Source organism: Dendropsophus ebraccatus, chromosome 5 (genome assembly GCF_027789765.1).
Source record: "Dendropsophus ebraccatus isolate aDenEbr1 chromosome 5, aDenEbr1.pat, whole genome shotgun sequence".
In the NCBI taxonomy this organism is placed as follows: Eukaryota; Metazoa; Chordata; class Amphibia; order Anura; family Hylidae; genus Dendropsophus; species Dendropsophus ebraccatus.
In genome coordinates, this window is record NC_091458.1 from 162142910 (window position 1) to 162166229 (window position 23320).

General features: G+C 47.2%; 1 protein-coding gene across 1 annotated transcript in view; it reads right to left on the bottom strand.

The window, feature by feature from the left end:
• Positions 1-3210: 3210 nt before the first annotated feature.
• Positions 3211-23320, bottom strand: part of YPEL2 (yippee like 2) — a 56947-nt gene continuing 36837 nt past the window's right edge. The window contains exons 4-5 of the mRNA XM_069971813.1: positions 19547-19655; positions 3211-11057 (exon numbers count right to left, since the gene is read on the bottom strand). Coding sequence (XP_069827914.1) covers positions 10968-11057; positions 19547-19655 — 199 coding nt within the window. The 3' untranslated portion in view covers positions 3211-10967. The remainder of the gene's footprint in view (positions 11058-19546; positions 19656-23320) is intronic.

Sequence of the window (23320 nt, forward strand, 5' to 3'; positions counted from 1 at the left end):
AAACCTCCAACTTTCGGGAACTGGCGGCAGTCTGGGAGACTCTAAAGATGGCGGAATACCTGCTCCTCAACAACAATATAAAAGGTATATTTGGACAACTCGACGGTGGTAGCCTATCTTCGTCACCAAGGAGGGACAAGATGCAAGCTCCTGCAGTTGTTATCCAGAAAAATTTTCTCTTGGGCAGAAAACAAGGTGAAATCTATCTCAGCAGTCCACTTAAGGGGAGTGGACAACAAATTGGCAGACTTTTTAAGTCGCAAGACAATACACCCTGGAGAATGGGAACTCAGTTCCCAGACCTTCTATCAACTTACAGACAAATGGGGTGTTCCCCAAGTGGATCTGTTCGCCTCAAAGTCCAACAGAAAAACGAAGAAGTTCTTCAGCCTGAACCCTCAGGATTGTCCAACAGGATTGGACGCCCTCCAACAGGACTGGAATTTTCATCTAGCTTATGCATTTCCTCCTCTACCTCTCATCCCCAGAGCCTTACAAAAAATACGCTCCAGCAACACCATGGTGATCTTCATAGCTCCATACTGGCCGAAGAGGAGTTGGTTCAGTCTCCTATCCTCCCTGTCAACTCAAGATCCCTTTCCTCTTTCTCTCCAAGCAGATCTCCTGTCCCAGGGACCCCTTCATCATCCGGACCTACAAAGCCTCCACTTAACTGCCTGGCTACTGAAAAGTCCATCCTTACAGCCAGGGGCTTGTCATCAAAGGTAGTAAATACTCTCCGGAAAAGTTTTGCTCCTGGTGTGGGGATTCTCCTCCTGATCTAGCACAACCAGACATTCCAAAAATACTGGATTTTCTCCAAGCTGGACTAGACAAAGGTCTCTCCTTAAGTACTCTAAAGGTTCAGGTCTCAGCATTAGGATGCATTTATGATACCAGTATTGTAGAACATCAATGGATCAAAAGATTCTTCAAGGCAGTATCTAGAATTAAGCCGAAGATAAAAAATATGACAGCTCCATGGGACTTGAATACTGTTCTACTAGGTCTCTCAGACCATTTGAGCCCTTGCATGAGATTTCTCTTAAATTACTTACCATCTTATTGCTATAACAGCAAGGAGGGTAGGAGAGATTTAAGCGCTGTCCATTATGCAACCTTACTGTACCATTCTGGATGACAAAAAATAGTGTTTAAATTAAATCCTGTTTTTCTACCGAAAGTCGTGACCAATTTTCACAGGTCCCAAGACATCATTATTCCTTCATTCTGCGACAAACCGAAGAATGAGAAAGAAGAATCGTTTCATCACCTGGACGTGAGACGTGCTATCCTTCAGTATCTGGAAACCACTAAACCTTGGAGGAAGGATGAAAATCTGTTGGTCCAGTTTCAGGGCCCTAACAAAGGTAAAAAAGCCTCCAAGGGTTCTATAGCCCGTTGGATCAAGACTGCTATCTGTGAATCTTACTTGGCCAGAGGGAAAAAAGCTCCATCGGATCTTAAAGGACAACTCCCGCGCTAAGGAAAAAAACCAAAAACCAATCAGAAACCTAGCTTTTATACTTATCATCCCTCCTGAGCTGTCACTGTTTGAATTTCCCTCCGTCTGTGTACCTTCTGATTTCTAGTCTTGTTCTTCATTTCTTCTTTGCTTCCTGGTTTCAGCTTCCCATGATGCACTTTGGCTGCTGTGACACAGCAAGTGCCTGCCCCTCCATTCACTACAACTCCCATCATACACTAAACATGGCCCCCTCTCTGGCTCTCTTCAGTCAGTCTGCTATATACACACACTGAAGCTGCACACACATACTTTCACCTCACTGTAGTGTACATTCTGCAGGATGGCCGTCCCTAATTAGGTCAGGGCAGCAGGGGAGAGATAAGACGTCTGTGTAGCTGACATGCCGGGAGTGAGGAGAAAGATAAGCAAGTGACATCACTCACTCACTGAGTCCACTCGGCAGCAGGAGGGAGTATGGGGGAGGGGGTCCTGTAGCTGGTTATGTGCCAGGAGTCAGTCACGAGTCATTATTGAGTTGCAGAATGACAGACGGCTTACAGTTGCTCAGCCAATGGGAGCTGAGCAAGCCTAGTCACCTGACCAGGCAGGGGAGGGGGAGGCTGGTGTAACAGGAGCTAGAGCAGCCCTCCTGCTGATGACTCATCGTCACTAGAAGGAGCTGAGAGAGCAGCCTGGTGACGACAGTAATTAGGTATGAAGGAGTTTCTTACACTTCCTGCTGGGGGGTTGAGGGGGGAAAAGACAGGGAAGGAGGACAGACAGGTGATTGAAGTATATTACAGTGTTATTTGTAATGTGCTTCAATTACTGGGAAAAAGTTTTTCATGGGAGTTGTCCTTTAAAGCTCATTCTACCAGAGCTACGGCAGTCTCCTGGGCATCCAAATCAGCAGCCTCTCTTGAACAAATCTGCAAGGCTGCTACCTGGTCCTCGCCTCACACCTTCTTCAGGCATTATCGGCTGGACGTGGGTACTTCCCAAGACATGGCTTTCGGGAGAAAGGTGCTACAAGCTGTGGTCCCGCCCTGAGAGTCTAAGTTGGTATGTCTCCATGTGGTGCTGTCATGTGGACGATTTATAAAGCAAGAATTATTACTCACCGATAATTCACTTTTTATGAGTCCATCATGACAGCACCCTTATATTTCCCTCCCTATTGTGTGGTTTATCCTATGGTTTCGTTATAATAACACTGAGGTGGGATTGGGGAAGTGCCCTTTTAACCTCTCTCTGTATTTCCTGTTCCTGTTAGGTCAAGGGTGACATCCTCCATGTGGTGCTGTCATGATGGACTCATAAAAAGTGAATTATCGGTGAGTAATAATTCTTGCTTTCTTTGCTGCTGTGTGATCCGGCATCCCGCTCTCCAGTTCTTCTGTTCTGCAGTATCTTCAGAGTATCTGCCAAGGAGAGTGAGGTGCTAGATCACACAGCAGTGATCTGCATATCTGTGCTGTCAGCTTCCATGACTGCATGAATATAAGAATTGTTTGTGCAGCCCGGGCGTGCACAGTGACAGCAGATGCAACGACACAGGGTTAGCGGATGCAACTACATAATGCACAGCAGGTGCAACGGATACAGGGACAGCAGGTGCAACAGACACAGGGACAGCAGGTGCCACGGTGAGCTTGTACGTAACCTTACACTGTATGAATAGTGCCACATTTCCTGCAAGCTTTCGAGACAACAATACGGTTTATAAAGGCAAATGGCAAAAGTTTAATATTTCAAAACTTTATTTTTTCAAATGAGCACCAACACATTGTAAATGACAGAAATAATGCACTTTCCTCTAATACTGAATAACTATGTACACTGACACAAAACATGAAGACAAACAATTACAGAAAAAAATATGACCTGAAACTCATAAAAAGCCAAAAATAAGGAGGAGACATATTGTAAACACAAAAGCAATACACGTGGGTATTGTCAGAATCTGGAGATCTCTTACCTCACAACGGACATTTGTAAAGAAGTTTAACAGGGAAGAAAGATTCCACATGAAGTCGCTACATGCAATGCGGAGCCTCACCAATCCCCTCGATAGCAGAAACCTCAGACGCATCAAACGTCCCCTCCCAGCAATGTTACAGGAGAGCGAGGATATACAGAAGAACATTGAGACATTGTACAGATTCACCCACTGACGGCCATTAGAAATGCTTTTGTTGCTCCATAGAGATGAGCGCCATTCCAGCACGCCCGGTCCGACTGTTCAACATTTGAATATCGGTGGTTTAAGTTGGATGCAGCCCCATGGGTTCTATCAATTCATGGATACAGCCCATGGCCTATGTTTGTGTCCATGTTTTGCCGGACTCCCTAGGGCTGCATCAAACTTCTTCAATCATCGGTAATCTAATGCAGAACACTTGGAGTTGCATCATCTCTATGGCGGTATATTACTTGGCTCGCCGTGCAGGATCAGAAGAGTTGGCTGAGGCTAGCAATCTACTAAAACCATCCTAATAAACTCTCTGGTTTCCCATAATAAGGTTGTCACCATTGCTACCATTAAGAAATTCTCTATTTTCTGGCTAAGTCCGGTTTTAGACTTATATTGGCCATGTGTAAAACCATCAAAGAAGTCATTGCACTTCTACAATCTGTTCCTTCATTTCTGTATCTCCTCAAGCCGGCAGAAAGTAGCTGGGCAAGTGCCGACCCTTTAACTGTACGCATCAGTAGCACCAACAGCTTAAATATGGTGCTGTAATTGGCCAGGCTGGGAGCCATTGGCCCTCAACCCTGTCAATCACTTGTGGCCAAAGGCAGCATTATACCAATAGCCATAAGAGGCCGCTACCTCCCCCACAATGTCGCAGCACCAGAGGACAGGAGGAGAAGCCGGAGTAAAACAACGCTGCAGCAGGTTTTTTTTTTTTATTTTTTATTTACACTCCTCAGTTTTTATGGCCAGAACACACTGATGGTTTCCTAAAGCCTCCTGAACGGTTTCGTGATCAGTGTAGTATTCACTACATTGGAACAGTACTGTAAAACCGCACCCAAACTGAGGACAGGAGCGCTGCTGTTACTGAAAGAACCCAACCAAGCCTGGACAACCCCTTTAAGAAGGTCCATGGTGTCTTCATACCTTCAAGGAAGCGACAGACTCCTGTACATTACAGCCTGAAGTCTACTGGCATCTGTAGTGAAGTTTACACAGACCCCTTCCCGCACGCTTCTAGGCGGCTACAGTTATCACATTAGGCCACTGACGGTTTCCAATATATCTTTCACTCTGCTCCACATTTAAACAAAATGAGAAGTTTGGAGCGGCGTGTGGAAAATGACTGGATCCTCACGAATCAGAGACTTGCACAGAAGCTTTTCCCAGATACAATTACTCTAAGATCCGTGGACTATATGGACTCTCCGTAATTCTCTACACTTGGGTGACGCCGGCTGGGTGTAATATGGCGTCTTAGCAGCGTTACATGGTAAGTAAAGATCTCACCTCCTGTAAAGCTCGGTGGAAGGACACACGTGACTTTGGTTAGGACACCAACAATTATCAAAGAACAACATCCGATTGGGCTCAGCGACCCAGTTACATGAATACAGGATAAAAAAAAAACACAACAACAACAACACATAAGTAATCCCAATCTATGAGCCGTTCAGGAAGCCCAGTCCAAGATCAGACAGAAAAGAAATGCCGGCCCTGGTTCCAGCTCAATATGGAAGTCATCAAACAGGAAAGCTTACGGACTATGTTGTGTTGGTCCAATGAAGAAATCAAATCATCCCAGAATTTATGAGACCCTAATGTAGTCCAGATACCAGTATAATGTTCCGAGGCTCTCATCCGGCCTACTCTTATGGGACCATCTTGTATAGGGAGCATCACAAAAAGCCATAGTGAGCAAAGGTCTGATATGTAGGATTTGGGTTTGCTCCCTACACAGGGTATTATTCAGTTTTTAAAGGGATTATTGTGCCCAAAGCACGAGTAAACAATCATAGTGAGAAAATACATTTGGTAACATGGACAATTACTTTCCAGGCCTGGGTTGTAGGCAGCTTTGGTTGGGGATTACATTGACTCCTATACAGAAACACGGACAAAGATCTTTGGGAAAACAAAACTGCTGCGAAACAGAGGAAATGAGAGTGTTTCCAATCTTCATAAAAGGCCGTGAAAATGACGGTCTATGACTCCAACTACTATGCTGGGGTCTTGTACTGACATGAAGTCCCTTGTAAGGAGGGAGACAAGTCAGGATTTTCATGCTTCCTCTTTTATGCATACATAATAATAATAATAATAAAAAAAAGACAACAATCGGATTCCTGGTGAAAGGCGTTATAAAAAGACAACGCACTTCAATTCCAAGAAAAATGGATCCCTAAAACGACATAAGACACTACGACAAGAAGTGTGAATGATAAGATCTAGGGATTGGGGATTTCACTATACACCGACTCATCCCGCTTCAGTTCTTACAGTCAGACCAGCTGAGCACTGAAGGGTCGGCTCTCCCTTCAAAGTAGAATTAGCTGCTGGGTTTTGGCAAAAGTTCTTTAAATGGGGTAATACCAAGACTAAAGGTTATGACCTATCCACAGGATGACTAGTAGATTGTGGTTAGTCTTTACAGCAATCACTCTCCATGGGAACAGAAGAGTAAAGTGAAAGGAGCAGATGTCAATCATCCATGCCGATGCTTTAATCAGCCGGGGGTACAAGGATCAGGGGGTGTACCAGTCATCAGATCCCTACCTATTCTCTGTCAATATGGGAGCCTGTCTATTAGCAGACTGTTTGTGGCTGATGGAGATTGCATAATCGTCCGGTGGAATAGGGCCCTAACTCCCACTGACAATTAGAGATGTGCAACGGACATGGCACTAGGAGCTGCACAGGTTAGGTAACTCTGGAAGTTAGGTAATACGTATAGCTCACAGGGCTAGGTTTGTGCAACCCCCTATGTGCCGGCTGCAAACAGGCTGGAGACGGGGAAACCACATTGACTTCAATAATGAACTAGAGCACAACTCAGCGGGGATTTTACTATCTAAAAAGAAACCCTAGATAAAGTTCCTCATCACTTTTAGTTTCATCGGCATCAGAGACTGGACCGGTGATCAGGAACCTTCTTTTATCATAGCTTCCCCTACGGTACAGGACAGGCTGAAGTGTAGGTGTAATTGTATCCACTACTAGAACTACTGGGATCATATGGATGGCCTCATTCTTTCAGGACTGGTAGAGGGACATGCTCCAAATCCCTTGCTTTTCTTTACATAAATTGTAAAACTACAATTCCCATCAAGCACAATAGCAGAAAGGAAGCAAGAGATGGAGGGCGACAAGTTGGACATCTGCGGCTTAGAAGCTTACGGTACACTATTACAAGGTGTTGAGAATAAGGAGCATTTTGACACACACAATTACCTTCATAAGATGGGACCAGGTGATTCCGGATGGTGTGTGGGGTTATGGGTCCTTATAAAAGGTACAAATGTTATATCCCCAGTATGCCATCTCTTCGTGACAAAGTAAATAAAAGTGACCCCACATGAACGCAGCCTGCTGACAGAGACCCCTCCGTAGTAGATACAACAGGCAGATCTCACCCTTCTGCTGGTTCTAACCATCAATTTATCTGGATTACCACCCAGCCATGAATCTCTAGGGGTGAAACTTTGTCAAATCACTATGTAACCAGTGTGCAACCAAAATCACTAGAATAGGTGCTAAGACCACCTGACCAATGACCAGATCTCCGCCAATGGCCGTGGTGCAGTCTATACCCCACTGCTCCCAGAGAGAGTTTGTGCATTACATAGCACACTATCCTCCTCGGCCAGGAAGCCACACGGACATCCTTCTCTATGGTGTAATCCACGAACATCACAATATTATGAGTTCACAGACCTGGAGGAAACCCCTCCCCTGATCTCTGAATGGAGACACCATTACTGGACATTGTGCAATCAGTACGAGAAACAAACCTCCAGCTCTCTGTGATTCCAAAGCAAAGAACAAGGACTTGCCAACTTCGCCAACCAATGGCCGCTCTGCGCCTTCGCCAACCAATGGCCGCTCTGCGCCTTCGCCAACCAATGGCCACTCTGCGCCTTCGCCAACCAATGGCCGCTCTGCGCCTTCGCCAACCAATGGCCGCTCTGCGCCTTCGCCAACCAATGGCCGCTCTGCGCCTTCACCCGGCCAAACAGAATCTCAGCATGTGCCACCTATGACTGGGATGAATGGGGAGCACTAACACTGGATTTAAAACAAAATATACTACTTTAGAAGTGAAGTTATCATTATAATTTTTCACTACCTTGTCGGCTTGGCGATCCCAGTGATGAGATTCTTTTTTCAAAATGCTACCCGGTTCCCGTGTTCGGCAGTTTCTTCATGCCCACTCCATGTGCTGGATGCCGACCCGGCAACCCCATTGTGAGGACACCCCCTCCCCTCGATGAGGCACCTCCATTAGAATCAGGTCCGGCCGCATCATCAAGGGGAGGGTATATCGTTATATTGGGGGCTCCGGGCCGGTGCACATAAAGAAGCCGATGCCAAGTGCAGGAACCAGGCCGACAAGGTAGTGGGAGAAGAGTCACTTATGAGGTGGTCCATTCACTGTAAAAAGTTTGGGCTCCTCGGACTTTTGGTAACAATAAATTATGCACAATTTAGACCATGACCAGTTTAATCACCTGTGCCGACCATCCCAGCTCTAGATCCTCACCACAGGAATATTGTACCTCAGGGAGTGTATGAAAGCTAAGAGCACCGGGTGTCATTGTGTAATTCTCATCTTTGCTTCTTTGGTGGCTATAATCCCCCAGTGACGTTCTTTGCGGAAACTCGTAGGGGGGGGAACTGTAGAGAATTCACTTCCAGTAATCAGTCCCTGTAATAAACATTCAGATATTTCTAGATAGTAGAGGTTACACATTTGGAGCATTCCTGATGCATTAATATATATATGTATATATATTTTTTTTTTTAAAGAGATCAACAGGGGTTGTAATCACAAGCAGTTTTGCAATAAACTAACTTTTATTTTATTTTAATTTATGTTTAAATCAACGTTATACATACAAACTGGTCCATGTCCCCCCCTCCATGCCGATATTTGGTCTTTTCCTTGTTCAAGAAAAGAGACCAAAAACAGGAAGTCCCCGTCCTCTGTGAGCTCACACAAGGAACAACACCCGTCCATCATGCAGGTTCTAGACCAAATGAGGGCAATTTACTTAGGACAATTCTAGTATTAACTTTTACTAATTCTATTCAGCTCTGCAGCTTATCAGGAGACAATGCTGTGTGCTATGTAACAATTCAGTGTGTGACAGGAGAACTGACCATACAATGCAAGTACTCCAGAAATCTCTACTACCTAATGTGGACACGCAGCAGCTGTACGCATGCACAGTGAAGGGAGACACCTATGTATAACATTGATTTAAATATATATATATATATATATATATATTACAAGCTGCTTGACTGTTATTGCTCCAATTACATTAGGCCACAAGATAAACCGGACAGCCTAGTCCTGATTTAGCGAGATATTCAACCCACATGAACTCAATGCCAAAATATCAGACGATGGACATTACTCAATGTGAATACTAATGGTGCGTTTACACGTAACGATTATCGTACGAATTTGCGCGATAACGATCTAATTCGAACGATAATCGTACGTGTAAACGCAGCGAACGATCATACGACGAACGATACATCGCGCATTTTAATCTTTCAACATGTTATCAAATCGTCGTTCGCAAAAAATTCGCAAATCGTTCCGTGTGAACAGTCGTTCGCAGATTTAACCAATGTGTGAGATCGCACAACGAATTTTCCGTACGATATATCGTACCGTCTAAACGCTGCTCGTTATGAAAAAAAAATCGTTACTCCGACATCGTTAATCGTACGATCGGGCCAATTATCGTTACGTGTAAACGCAGCATAAGAGTTAAAGTGGAGCGAAGAGTCTAACATGAAATGTGGGATCTGAAGGTAAAAAGGACTCCTCAGACCATTGGACTGGTTAGGGTAAAACAACAAGAGACAGGAAGGTCTGTGCAATGACGGCAACCCTACTGGGACGTGAGCAGAAAACTGCATCAGGACGTTACATTAAAGCTTATGGTTCATAGAAGAGTGAAATGTCTACATTCTGCCCAGGTGTCCACCTGTCGAATGCCGATACAGCACGACTACGACTACGACTACAAACTCCAATCTGATACACAGAGATAGTGCAGCAACAAAATGTATAAAAAACAAACAAATCCTTTGGTTTACCTTCTAGATTTCCATTGCATCTAACTGTAATATAAAAGGATCATGTACTGAGCGTTAGTATCAGGTGGACCGAAGAGAACGTTCTAAAAGGCGTTCAGTAAATCTGGTAGAAGACCAAAAGGAAAATATCCTCCACCTCACACAGTGAAGCAACATAGCGGAGGGGGGTCCATGCATCGGTCGCCCTTACACTCTCTCTAGAGACAGGAAATCCAACCACCACCTGCTAACCCCAACTCTCTATTCTGGTCTTGACAAATCCCCAATCACTAAATAATTCCTATGGGGACTACGATGTGAGGACTACACGAAGGACTGAGAATATTTCCCAATCGTCCCATCACCCTCTATATGAAGACGGGATAAACTGATCATCTTTCTCCACAGCAGAATTGAATATTTTCCCCATATGACGAGCGACCAAGCTGTCCCCTGTAAGTTCCCATGATGCAAAGTTACCAGAGAGACAATGTTATCAGATTCAAGTTCTGTACATCTGCTGCAATGTACAAGATTCATAGTGCAAATTACGACCAAAAGTCAGCGGGAAATCGGGGATATATACGGTTTTCTTGGTAAATTTGCTTAAATTCGTATAAATCAAATGACCAATCACTCATCATATCCTCAAGATAGACATCAATATAGTAGATGAAATAATCATCGGGTGAAGGTTCCACCCACTAGCACAACTGGACAGTCACCAACGCCAGGACTTGTCTATTCTGGGTCTTTTGGTTTGATGAAGGTATAAGCTACTAACGGACTTTGCTACCAAGAACTCCAGCCATCCTGTGGTCCGGACCTTATGGTCATGTGCCCCTCCCACCATACATCCTCCTCCTCCGTCTGCTCTACGACGTCACCTCTGCTGCCCCACTTTCCGGACATCATTTTGCACACAGCTTTAAATCAACTCTAACAGTAAAAGAAGTGACCGGGCTATGAGGCTCCTGATGCTTTCTTTAGCCAACTCTACAAAAAGAGCATGAGGCCAAGGGCAACTCACAAAGGGATAAAAAGCAAAGAGACAGAGTGTCAGAAATCTCGAGGCCATTCACCAAGATGATGGATTACGGGTGAGAGGATGCTCCATGCGGCACAGCCTCTGAATCATATGAAACCAAGCACTCAGTTACTCGCTCATTCTAAGGATAACGTGTTCAGCTGGATGGTCCCTTCTTCTCTTCAATCCCAGCCATTATCCTTGATCATGTGAGCTAATTCAATGATGTATTTTCCTTCTTTATACTTCTGGCTGCTTTCAAAAGCGTGTTCCTAGAACGGACAGAGAGCAGCAGCGTTAGTGGCCAATAGTGCAAATTCTAGACGGACATTTTATCATCAGACGACCTCGTGGTTCCATTACATTTTTGGGTTAAACATTTTTTTTTCCATTTTACTATAGTAAATGTCTCACAGTTTTCCTCTCCACTAAGGCGCCTTTTACACGCAAAGATTTGCTGCAGACGATGGCAAACGAGCGCCGATCAGTAAGACACCTTCACACAGCACAAGAAATCAAGTGGCCGGCCTGCATGACCAATCCTTGTATCGTTCAAGCAGCACTGGAAACTGACAGCACAGATACGTATATAGGATAGGTATATATCTGCTGTCGGTTTCCAGATGACAAGCAGCGGTGTATACTTACCATCTGCGCTGCTAGTGATCCGGCATCTGGCTATTTAGTCATCCGGCCGCATCTTCCTCTCCGCCTTCTCTGGCTGTCATTAATTCTGGAGGAGTTGGTGGACTGAAGTTACAGGAGCAGCTGGAAACGGGAGAGCTGGATGCCGGATCACAAGCGGCGTGGATGGTAAGTATACACTGCTTGCCATCTTGAAACAGACAGCACATATCTGTATATATATCTATGCTGTCGGTTTTCCTTACTGTTGTCGGCTGCACATAACCCTGGTAACAAAGGAAGATTTGTGGCCGATAAATTCTAAAGCAGGCTCAAAAGACACGATCAGCCAAGGATCAGGAGTCAGCTGATTACTGTCATTTTTTTACAGGACGATTATTTGCTGCAGGAGCGTTTTTAGCAACTATGTTGGACGATAATTGGCATATGTAAAAGGCCCTGAGACTTCCTGTTGTGTCTGTGGTGATAAGAGGAGGCTGCAGTAAAGTGATCTGTACAGCATTGCAGCGTCATGTGACACCAGTAGAGAGAGGAAACAATAGCAGCTCCCTGTGGAATGACCTCTTCACAGGTCACAGAGCACGCTCAGTAATGTCTCACATTCATCTCAAGGGGACAGAGTCTGTCTATTGTCATCTATGTCCATGAGGCTTCCTGTAAAGCAGGTCACTACATGCTGTTAAAAACAGACCAGGCAAGATGGCCGCCCCCAAAAATTTTAAAAAAACTACAGTAAGAATGTATCATGGGCGATAAGGGTTTTACCAGCTACACAAAAGATCCAATCAGATGTCGGGACTTTCTACACGATTATCGGTTGAATGAGCGACCCTGGGAATGCTCATTAACGATAACAGGCAGTAAGCAGTAACCAGAACCCTTTATATAGAAGTAAACTTAGAAAAGGCAAAATTATGGTAAAGAACCAATAAAAGGGTGACCATGGAGCTGGAGTGCCAGTAAGCAATGATTCAGTAAGAAAAAACCGTACGGGTCCTCCCCCACACCGCCAGAGGTTCTACATATAGAAAAAAAGGAATAGGGTTATAGTGACATCCCCCCCCCCCTAACCTAATAGAAAGGAATCTGAGGAGGCACCGCTGATCATGATCGAGGCAGCTGGGAATTGTATTAGATCCGCCACAACAGTTTCTGTCCTCAAATCGCTTTAGAACTGAACGGACCTTCCCTCCACCATCAAAGTGACAGGATGGAGCGGGGTCCCGGCTCAGGAGCCTGTATGCTGATATAGACCTTGAAATCATCAACCTGGATGCTCCTGCCTGTAATGAAGCGGCCCGCTCTTCTCCGACCAGCAGAGTATTTACCTTAACTAATCCGGTGCTAAATATTTTTACATTCGTATTAAGCAACAAAATGGGACAGTAAGCTTCCACTTCCATTAGATCCTCTCATCCCAACAAGAATACATATGAGAGTCCGACAACATCCCCTCCTACAGGATTCAGCAAAGCCCTTCGGCAGAGGACCATGTCCGAGTATCCGAGGAGCCCATCTCACCCTGGGCCAGAAGTGCCAGCGGCTTCTTCTACCTCTTCTCCATCTAACTCATCTCTAGCTTCCTCCCAGATGGTAAGTGTCATATTAATAAATTATATATTCACCACCCCTCACTAACCTCTGTCATTTTCCTTTCCCTCTCCTTTAGTTAAAGTCCCCACTTTGGTCTTTTCATCTTGGACCTTTCTGGCCCAGACTGTGTTCTCTGGTCTGCTCTTCCAAGTCTCCACATAACATGACACGTAGGTTCTTGGTCGAGTGTCCTTTAGACTCCCACCCTCCCTAGCGTTTGGGGTTTTGGACCCCACCTCCCATGAGAAGCGTACCTCTCTGCTACGCCTCTTATGGACTAAAAGGGCCTCGGTGGTCTTCATCCAAGAAACTAATTTCCGCAAAGATCAGGTGCAGAGAATATCAGATCGTAACTTCCCGGAAGTATACCACAGTTGCTCCCCTGACTCTAAAACTAAGGGGGTGTCACTTTTTTTTTTTGTTGGCTCGGCCCCATGGGAGTTTTTGGATCAGAGGTCGGACTCTGAGGGACGGTTCCTTTTTGTGAAAGGGAAAATGGCGGGCACTCTGTGTACCTTTGGTACGGCATATTTTCCCAATGTAGGTCAGACTGCTTTCCTGGAACTATGGGAGAGATTTAACAAACATGGTGTAAAGTAAAACTGGCTCAGTTGCCCCCGGCAACCAATCAGATTCCACCTCTCATTCCTCACAGACTCTTTGGAAAATGAAAGGAGGATTGGTTGCCGGGGGCGACTGAGACAGTGTCACTTTACACCATGTTTGATAAATCTCCCCCAATGTCTCTTGGAGGTAGACTATTTTCTAAAAGGTATGATTGTTCTTGGGGGGGGCGACCTCAACATGGCTCTTGATCCCCTCAGACTCCTCTTCCGGTCACTCTACTCTTTCCTACTCCTCTCTGCGACGAGCAAAGCAAACTATTCATTCCTATCAACTAATGGACGCCTGGTGGCTCCTTCACCCCCGAGACAAGGATTACACCTTTTTCTCACACCCACATAACGTATACTCTCGCATTGACTACTTCTTTATCTCACACACACACACACCTAGATTGTGTAAATGCCTCTATTGACCCTATATCTTTCTCGACCATGCAGTAGTCTCACGCTCTCTGACGTTTGCCCCTCCTCAGCCCCAGTCATGGCACTGGCGCCTGAATGAGACCCTACTTAGGGATCAGGGGGTCCTTGCCGAAATTTGCTCTGACCTGACCAACTATTTTTCTTCCAATGTTACCCCGGACTCGCCCCCCCCGGTAGTATGGGAAGCGCATAAAGGTTTCATAAGAGGCACATTTATCAAGTTAGCATCGCAAGAAGGAACGAGCAGCTAAGATAGTATTACTAATTACGCAGATCACAAATCTTGACAGACAACATAAACTGACCCTCGCCCTGACCACGGGGGCGGAGCTAGCGGCCTTGCGCGGCAAGCTGCGAGATCTCACCTTCGCGGATGCTAAGGCTTCTTTAGCATGCTGCCGCCGTCATTACTATGAGTTCGGCAATAAGCCGGGCAAGACCCTAGCTCGAGCCCTGCGTCTGCAAAGAGCTCGCTCATTTATACCCCATATCTCCTCACCTTCTAAACTGGCCCTTTCCTCTCAAATAGCTGAAACCTTCCGGAACTACTATGTTAATCTCTACGATCTGCCGCCTGCTTCATCCTCGACAATCCGATTGCCCTCCCTTCTGCCATTGCCTCAATCTCACAGACTCTGGCCTCCAGGTCCTGCCTGAGGAGAGCGTGTCAGCGCTTGAAGCCCCCATTACGGCTACCGAGTGGGAATGGGCAATCAAGATGTCCCCTTCGAGTAAGGCCCCTGGGCCAGACGGGTTCACCCTGCCCTACTATAAGACTTTCGGCCCTCTTCTCTGTGACCACTTTCTCTCCGCCTTTAACTTTGTCTCCACTGGCTCTCCTCTCCCCAGCGATGCCCTCCGTGCCCACATATCGGTCATCCCCAAAGAAGGCAAAGACCCTTCGCAATGCCATTCCTTCCCATCACTCTCCTGAACCTGGACCTTACATTTTTCTCCAAAATCTTAGCAGCCCGTCTCACCCCTCTTTTGCTAAATATAATACACCCGGACCAGGTGGGATTTATACCCATGCGGGAGGCCCGGGACAATACCACCAGGGCCATTACTGTAGCTCACTATGCCCGTTCCTCGGCACTCCCCACTATGTTCCTGTCCACGGACGTGGAGAAGGCCTTTGACCGAGTAGGCTGGCCTTTTCACTTTGCCACATTGCGACATATCGGACTTAGCCCGCGCATGCTGGAGTGGATAGGCTCCTTATCTTCTCAACCCTCGGTCGACGGCCTTCTCTCTGCGTCATTCCCTATTTCTAATGGAATTCGAGAGGGCTGTCCTCTCTCCCCTCTTATCTTCATCCTGACTTTAAAACCTTTTCTTAGACACGTGAGGCAAAGCCCAAACGAGGTCCGAGTGGGGCCAGTGGACCACAGAGTTGCTGCATACGCGGATGACCTCCTATTCTTTCTCTCCCAACCCACTGTCTCCCTCCCCAATCTTCTCTCGGAACTATCACGCTACCAGGCCCTCTCTAATTATAAAATTAACTTCCAAAAATCTGAGCCACTCCGATTTTTAAAATGAACATTTTGCCGCACCTGCTATACCTTTTTCAGGCCCTCCCAGTTGCGGTGCCCTTGTCTTACTTTAGGCAGCTCACCTCGCTCCTCACCAAATTTATATAGGCGCATAAGCAGCCCTGGTTAGAGAAGGCGGCTTTGTATCGCCTGAAGTCACGAGGAGGCCTAGGTCTCCCCACCCTCTACCAATACTACGTGGCAGCCCATCTGTCCAGGGTCATGGACTGGCACTGTCACGCCTCCACAAAGCTGTGGGTGAACCTGGAAATGGTGCTGGCGCCGCTACCCCTGCTAGCTGCACCCTGGCTGACAATCTTGTGAATTCTCACCCCACTATTGCCCCGACGCTCTGAATATGCCATAAACATCTCTCCGCTGGCTTTCTGGCTCCACACCCATCCCTTCTATTTCTGATACTGGGCAACCTGGCCTTCCCACCCGTAATGGAAGACCCCACTTTCCGCATGTGGCTTCGGGCTGACAACTTCCACGCCCACTCTTTTCTTCGAGGCTCGGCATGGCCATCCCTCTCTGACCTTAATGACATGTCGGACCCCGCCCCTTGGGATTCTGGAGGTCTCTGCATCTCCACCATTATATTTTCACCCTCCCCATGCCTTTTTGCTTTGCCCGGACGCTCACCCAATTTGAATCTCTCTGCCTGAGTTCAGGCCCCCACAGACACACTCTTTCTCTATTATACACCATGTTGGGTTCTCCCCCGGAGCAGCCTCCTCCTTTCCTTACTGCTTGGGAAGAGGACCTGAACACCTCTTTCTCCGCAGCGCAAGTGGATCGAGTGTTCACATGTACACACTCCTCCTCGATCTCCTCCCGCCTCCAGGAAGCTGGCTATAAGCTCCTCTCCCAATGGTATCGGGTCCCCACTCGCCTACATCGGATCTTACCTGAAGTGTCCCCACAATGTTGGAGGAATTGCGGCTACGGTTCCCTTCTTATATATTTTCTGGAGCTGTCCCAGAGTAGCCCCCTTCTGGAGGGAAGTGTGGCGCGTTGCTTCTACTTTCACTGAGCGCCAGCTCCCCTTCTCTCCTGCTCTCTTCCTTCTACATCTGTCCGACATCCCACTCAGAAGTTACCATGTCTCAGTTTTCCGACACTTGATCAACGCTTCCCGGCCCTGTATTCCCGCCCAACCCGACCGCCTAGCCTCTCCATGTGGATCCGGAAGGTAGAAGATATCAAACCCATGGCCTGGAAGCTTCCGCGCGCCCTCTAGGCGTGGTCCCGGGCTTCCGCGCGCCCTCTGGGCGTGGTCCCGGGCTTCCGCGCGCCCTCTGGGCGTGGTCCCGGGCTTCCGCGCGCCCTCTGGGCGTGGTCCCGGGCTTCCGTGTACCATTGCTTCATGGCTGCCTGGACATCTGCTGCTGATCTATTAGCTGGAAGGGAAGTAACAATCTGACCACAACAAAGCGCCCAACGTGGCCTGTTCCAGCATGATCTCCGTGCAGGGGCAGAGCACCAAGTCACAAATGGCGCCCAGAGACTACTGCTGCAATATACTAGAAGGGTCTCATCCAGGAGGCCACCAAACAGCAAATAAAACTCTGTTATCTCGCCCAGCCCCTAATATATAGCATGGACCGGATACGGAGAAAAGGGAGGTCAGCCAGAGGGCATACTCCAAAAACTGAAATATAAATAAAAAAATTACCGTATTTTTCGGACTATAAGGCGCACCGGATTATAAGGCACATTACCAAAGATCGCCTGCTAAAATGTATAGGTTCATATATAAGGTGCAGCGGATTATAAGGCGCAGCGCAGCATTGACAGGCTATGGCCCACTGAGGCAGGCGGGATTCTGTGGTGGAGTTCCGCCTGATTTACGCAGTTTGAACTTACCCTAACTCAAGTGAACAAGTAATTCACATGTAAAGCGCATCGGACTATCAGGCGCACTTTTGATTCCTGAGAAAATTATAGGATTTTATGTGCGCCTTATAGACCGAAAAATACGGTACTAATTGTTGCGATTGTTTTAATAAAGTTATATTACAAATGTATATAAAAACTTGATGAAAATAAAAGCATCCGTTTTACTTTACATAGCCGCCTTCATTGTGCGGCCGGGGTAAAGTCCCAATTACACGTCCCATGTAACAGGAGCCTAGGGGATGACACCGGCCCCTCTGCTGCTACCATTGTTCATGTCGGGAACTGCAGGGCTGTCTAAGCCGTTCCTGAACTCCTGCTCTGATCCAGGTTATATAGGGTCAGACAATAGCCTGGATGTGGTCGGGGAGGGTATATAGGGTCAGACAATAGCCTGGATGTGGTCGGGGAGGTTATATAGGGTCAGACAGTAGCCTGGATGTGGTCGGGGAGGGTATATAGGGTCAGACAGTAGCCTGGATGTGGTCGGGGAGGTTATATAGGGTCAGACAGTAGCCTGGAGGTGGTCGGGGAGGTTATATAGGGTCAGACAATAGCCTGGATGTGGTCGGGGAGGTTATATAGGGTCAGACAGTAGCCTGGATGTGGTCGGGGAGGGTATATAGGGTCAGACAGTAGCCTGAATGTGGTCGGGGAGGTTATATAGGGTCAGACAGTAGCCTGAATGTGGTCGGGGAGGGTATATAGGGTCAGACAATAGCCTGGAGGTGGTCGGGGAGGGTATATAGGGTCAGACAGTAGCCTGGAGGTGGTCGGGGAGGGTATAAAGGGTCAGACAATAGCCTGGATGTGGTCGGGGAGGTTATATAGGGTCAGACAGTAGCCTGGATGTGGTCGGGGAGGGTATATAGGGTCAGACAATAGCCTGGATGTGGTCGGGGAGGTTATATAGGGTCAGACAGTAGCCTGGATGTGGTCGGGGAGGTTATATAGGGTCAGACAATAGCCTGGATGTGGTCGAGGAGGTTATATAGGGTCAGACAGTAGCCTGGATGTGGTCGAGGAGGTTATATAGGGTCAGACAGTAGCCTGAATGTGGTCGGGGAGGTTATATAGGGTCAGACAGTAGCCTGAATGTGGTCGGGGAGGGTATATAGGGTCAGACAATAGCCTGGAGGTGGTCGGGGAGGGTATATAGGGTCAGACAGTAGCCTGGAGGTGGTCGGGGAGGTTATATAGGGTCAGACAATAGCCTGGATGTGGTTGGGGAGGTTATATAGGGTCAGACAGTAGCCTGAATGTGGTCGGGGAGGTTATATAGGGTCAGACAGTAGCCTGAATGTGGTCGGGGAGGTTATATAGGGTCAGACAGTAGCCTGGAGGTGGTCGGGGAGGTTATATAGGGTCAGACAGTAGCCTGGATGTGGTCGGGGAGGTTATATAGGGTCAGACTGTAGCCTGGATGTGGTTGGGGAGGTTATATAGGGTCAGACAGTAGCCTGGATGTTGTCGGGGAGGGTATATAGGGTCAGACAGTAGCCTGGAGGTGGTCGGGGAGGGTATATAGGGTCAGACAGTAGCCTGGAGGTGGTCGGGGAGGGTATATAGGGTCAGACAGTAGCCTGGATGTGGTCGGGGAGGTTATATAGGGTCAGACAGTAGCCTGGATGTGGTCGGGGAGGGTATATAGGGTCAGACAGTAGCCTGGATGTGGTCGGGGAGGTTATATAAGGTCAGACAGTAGCCTGGATGTGGTCGGGGAGGGTATATAGAGTCAGACAATAGCCTGGATGTGGTCGGGGAGGTTATATAGGGTCAGACAGTAGCCTGGATGTGGTCGGGGAGGGTATATAGGGTCAGACAGTAGCCTGGATGTGGTCGGGGAGGTTATATAGGGTCAGACAGTAGCCTGGAGGTGGTCGGGGAGGTTATATAGGGTCAGACAGTAGCCTGGATGTGGTCGGGGAGGTTATATAAGGTCAGACAATAGCCTGGATGTGGTCAGGGAGGTTATATAGGGTCAGACAGTAGCCTGGAGGCGGTCAGGGACGTTTTAGAAGCATATTGATGGACACTTACGTATTTCCAGCCCAATGTGGTTTTGCAGTTCTCACAGTAGATGTCGGCCACGGCGTGGAGTCCTGTGAGTAACACCCGCTCCTCCGCAGGTCCGCAACCAACATTAACACTAGAGGAAGAGGAGAAAAAATGAACGGCCGTAAGATACAGATACTGGGGAGCAAATGAACGTCACTACCGGGGGGGGGGGGGGGGGTTTCTCCGCAGGATTATGGAGGGACCCTCCCTGCTACGGCCACACCCATCGTCCAGATGAATCTAATCACTTCAGTGATCGGGAAACTGATGCAGCTGTGTAGATATATTAAGGGGGATTTATCATCATTATAGACCTTTTTTTGGAGTGGACTTTTCCCCAACATAGACTGATCGTGCCTCCTTCAGCTTACTGCTCAAGGTAAGCATGATTTATCATGTGCGACCATCTAAAATAGTCACATGTGTCGCAAACTCACTGCACACTAGAGGTGGTCTATTTCACCCCCTATACTGTGGAGCTGGTATGCTTCGTGGGTCGGGTGCAGTGCATCTGATCCACGGAGTGTAAAGGGTTAAGTAGTGATGCAGCAGCATCACTAATAACCCCCTGTGGCTGTACAGTAAGGAGGGGTGCTTAGCGCACCCCTCCTTGCAGTGCAGGAGCAGGGAATCCCCTTAATTAAGCCGGGATTCCCTGCCCTACAGGGTTTTCCACCCAGAAGCAGAAAGCGGTCGGCTTCTGGGCGGGAAATTTGAAATCCCCCCACATAAGTTACAGTCTGGCTTAAGCCCCTGGGAACCAGACTGTTCTGGCACTGCACCTGCACCAGCAAGGAAGGGGGTTAAGTGCCCCCTTCCTTGCTGGGGCAGATGCAGTGCAATCTCCATGGGGAAGGGGGGGGGGTTGATGCTAGGGGCTGGGGGAGCTTATCGTCGTGGGGGGCGGAGCTTACAGGGACATTCGGGGACTGCTGCCAACTGCTGAAGAAGACTCAGCAGGTAACCCCCAGCCCCTAGCATCCCCCCCCCCCAGCAAGGAAGGGGGCACTTAACCCCCTTCCTTGCTGGTGCAGTGCCAGAACAGTCTGGTCCCCAGGGGGTTAAGTCCCTGGGAGCCAGACTGTAAATCCCATGCCCATACTGGAGGTCACCCAGCTTTCCCAGGATCCTGTAAGGGTTAACCTTACAGGATGCTGGGAAAGCTGGGTGACCTCGAGCATAGGCATGTGAGTTACAGTCTGGCTCCCAGGGACTTAACCCCTTACTTGCTATTTGTTTTTGCTTGTGTCTTTTCTTTTCCAGATCCCGGCACCCAGAGGATTACGTTGGATTCGTTTGGACTACGTCGATGACCGGAGGACTTTACTGTGCAATAAAATGGTCAACGAGGGGCGTGGGGGTGTTTTTATTTGAATAAAAACATTTTCTCAGTGTGTTGTGTTTTCTTTCATTACTTTATAGACTTAGTAGTGGAAGCTGTCTGATAGACGGAATCCATTACTAAGTCGGGCCTAGTGTTAGCCGGTATAAAATGGCTAACACTAACCCCCTATTATTACCCCAGTACCCAATGCCACCAGGGGTACTGGGAAGAGCCGGGTGCCAGTGGTCTCCTGGACCGGGCGGCAGCAGGCTGGTAATATTAGGCTGGGGAGGGCCTAAACCAATGGCTCTTCCCACCCTGGTGTTACCAGGCTGCTGTCGCTTGGTTATTAACCCGGCTGGTTATGGAAATAGGGGGGACCCTATGCGGGGTTTTTGTTTTTTTAATAAATAATTTTAAAAAACCCACATAGGGTCCCCCCTATTTCCATAACCAGCCGGGTTAATAACCAAGCGACAGCAGCCTGGTAACACCAGGGTGGGAAGAGCCATTGGTTTAGGCCCTCCCCAGCCTAATATTACCAGCCTGCTGCCGCCCGGTCCAGGAGACCACTGGCACCCGGCTCTTCCCAGTACCCCTGGTGGCATTGGGTACTGGGGTAATAATAGGGGGTTAGTGTTAGCCATTTTATACCGGCTAACACTAGGCCCCGACTTAGTAATGGATTCCGTCTATCAGACAGCTGCCACCACTAAGTCTATAAAGTAATGAAAGAAAACACAACACACTGAGAAAATGTTTTTATTCAAATAAAAACACCCCCACACCCCTCGTTGACCATTTTATTGCACAGTAAAGTCCTCCGGTCATCGACGTAGTCCAAACGAATCCAACGTAATCCTCTGCGTGCCGGGATCTGGAAAAGAAAGGGAGGAGAAAATGCTCATTACCCAGGAGGAGAACCAGGGCAATGAGACGATTTAGAGACAATTCTGAGCCAAACAAATCAGCACCACAGAAGATAGACCAGGCTTATCCCTGATGGTAATAGACCAGGCTTATCTCTGATAGTAATAGACCGGGCTTATCTCTGATGGTAATAGACCAGGCTTATCTCTGATAGTAATAGACCGGGCTTATCTCTGATAGTAATAGACCGGGCTTATCTCTGATAGTAATAGACCGGGCTTATCTCTGATAGTAATAGACCGGGCTTATCTCTGATAGTAATAGACCGGGCTTATCTCTGATAGTAATAGACCGGGCTTATCTCTGATGGTAATAGACCAGGTTTATCTCTGATGGTAATAGACCAGGCTTATCTCTGATGGTAATAGACCAGGCTTATCTCTGATGGTAATAGACCAGGCTTATCTCTGATGGTAATAGACCGGGCTTATCTCTGATGGTAATAGACCGGGCTTATCTCTGATGGTAATAGACCGGGCTTATCTCTGATGGTAATAGACCGGGCTTATCTCTGATGGTAATAGACCGGGCTTATCTCTGATGGTAATAGACCAGGCTTATCTCTGATGGTAATAGACCGGGCTTATCTCTGATGGTAATAGACCAGGCTTATCTCTGATGGTAATAGACCAGGCTTATCTCTGATGGTAATAGACCAGGCTTATCTCTGATGGTAATAGACCGGGCTTATCTCTGATGGTAATAGACCGGGCTTATCTCTGATGGTAATAGACCAGGCTTATCTCTGATGGTAATAGACCGGGCTTATCCCTGATAGTAATAGACCGGGCTTATCTCTGATAGTAATAGACCAGGCTTATCTCTGATGGTAATAGACCAGGCTTATCTCTGATGGTAATAGACCAGGCTTATCTCTGATGGTAATAGACCAGGCTTATCTCTGATAGTAATAGACCAGGCTTATCTCTGATAGTAAATTGCACTTTAAATAGACCAGACTATTCTTGCCAAAGCAGAAATAGACCACACCTAGAAAAATCCCTTGTTGTTAAATCTCCCCCATTATATATATATGTATATGTGAGGATCACAGAGGGTCTCTACAAGAAGGACCGAGCAGCCTGGAAATCCCAATACAAGGGGTCCTGAAAATAAATGTAATAAGAATCTGTACATGTACACACATTATATATATACACACACACACACACACACACATATTATACACACACACACACACACACACACATATTACACACACACACACACACACACACACATTATATACACACACATATATATATATATATATATATATATATATATATATATATATATATATATATATATACACACACACACATACACTCACCGGCCACTATATTAGGTACACCTGTCCAACTGCACGTTACCACTTAATTTCTAATCAGCCAATCACATGGCGGCAACTCAGTGCATTTAGGCATGTAGACATGGTCAAGACAATCTCCTGCAGTTCAAACCGAGCATCAGTATGGGGAAGAAAGGTGATTTGAGGCCTT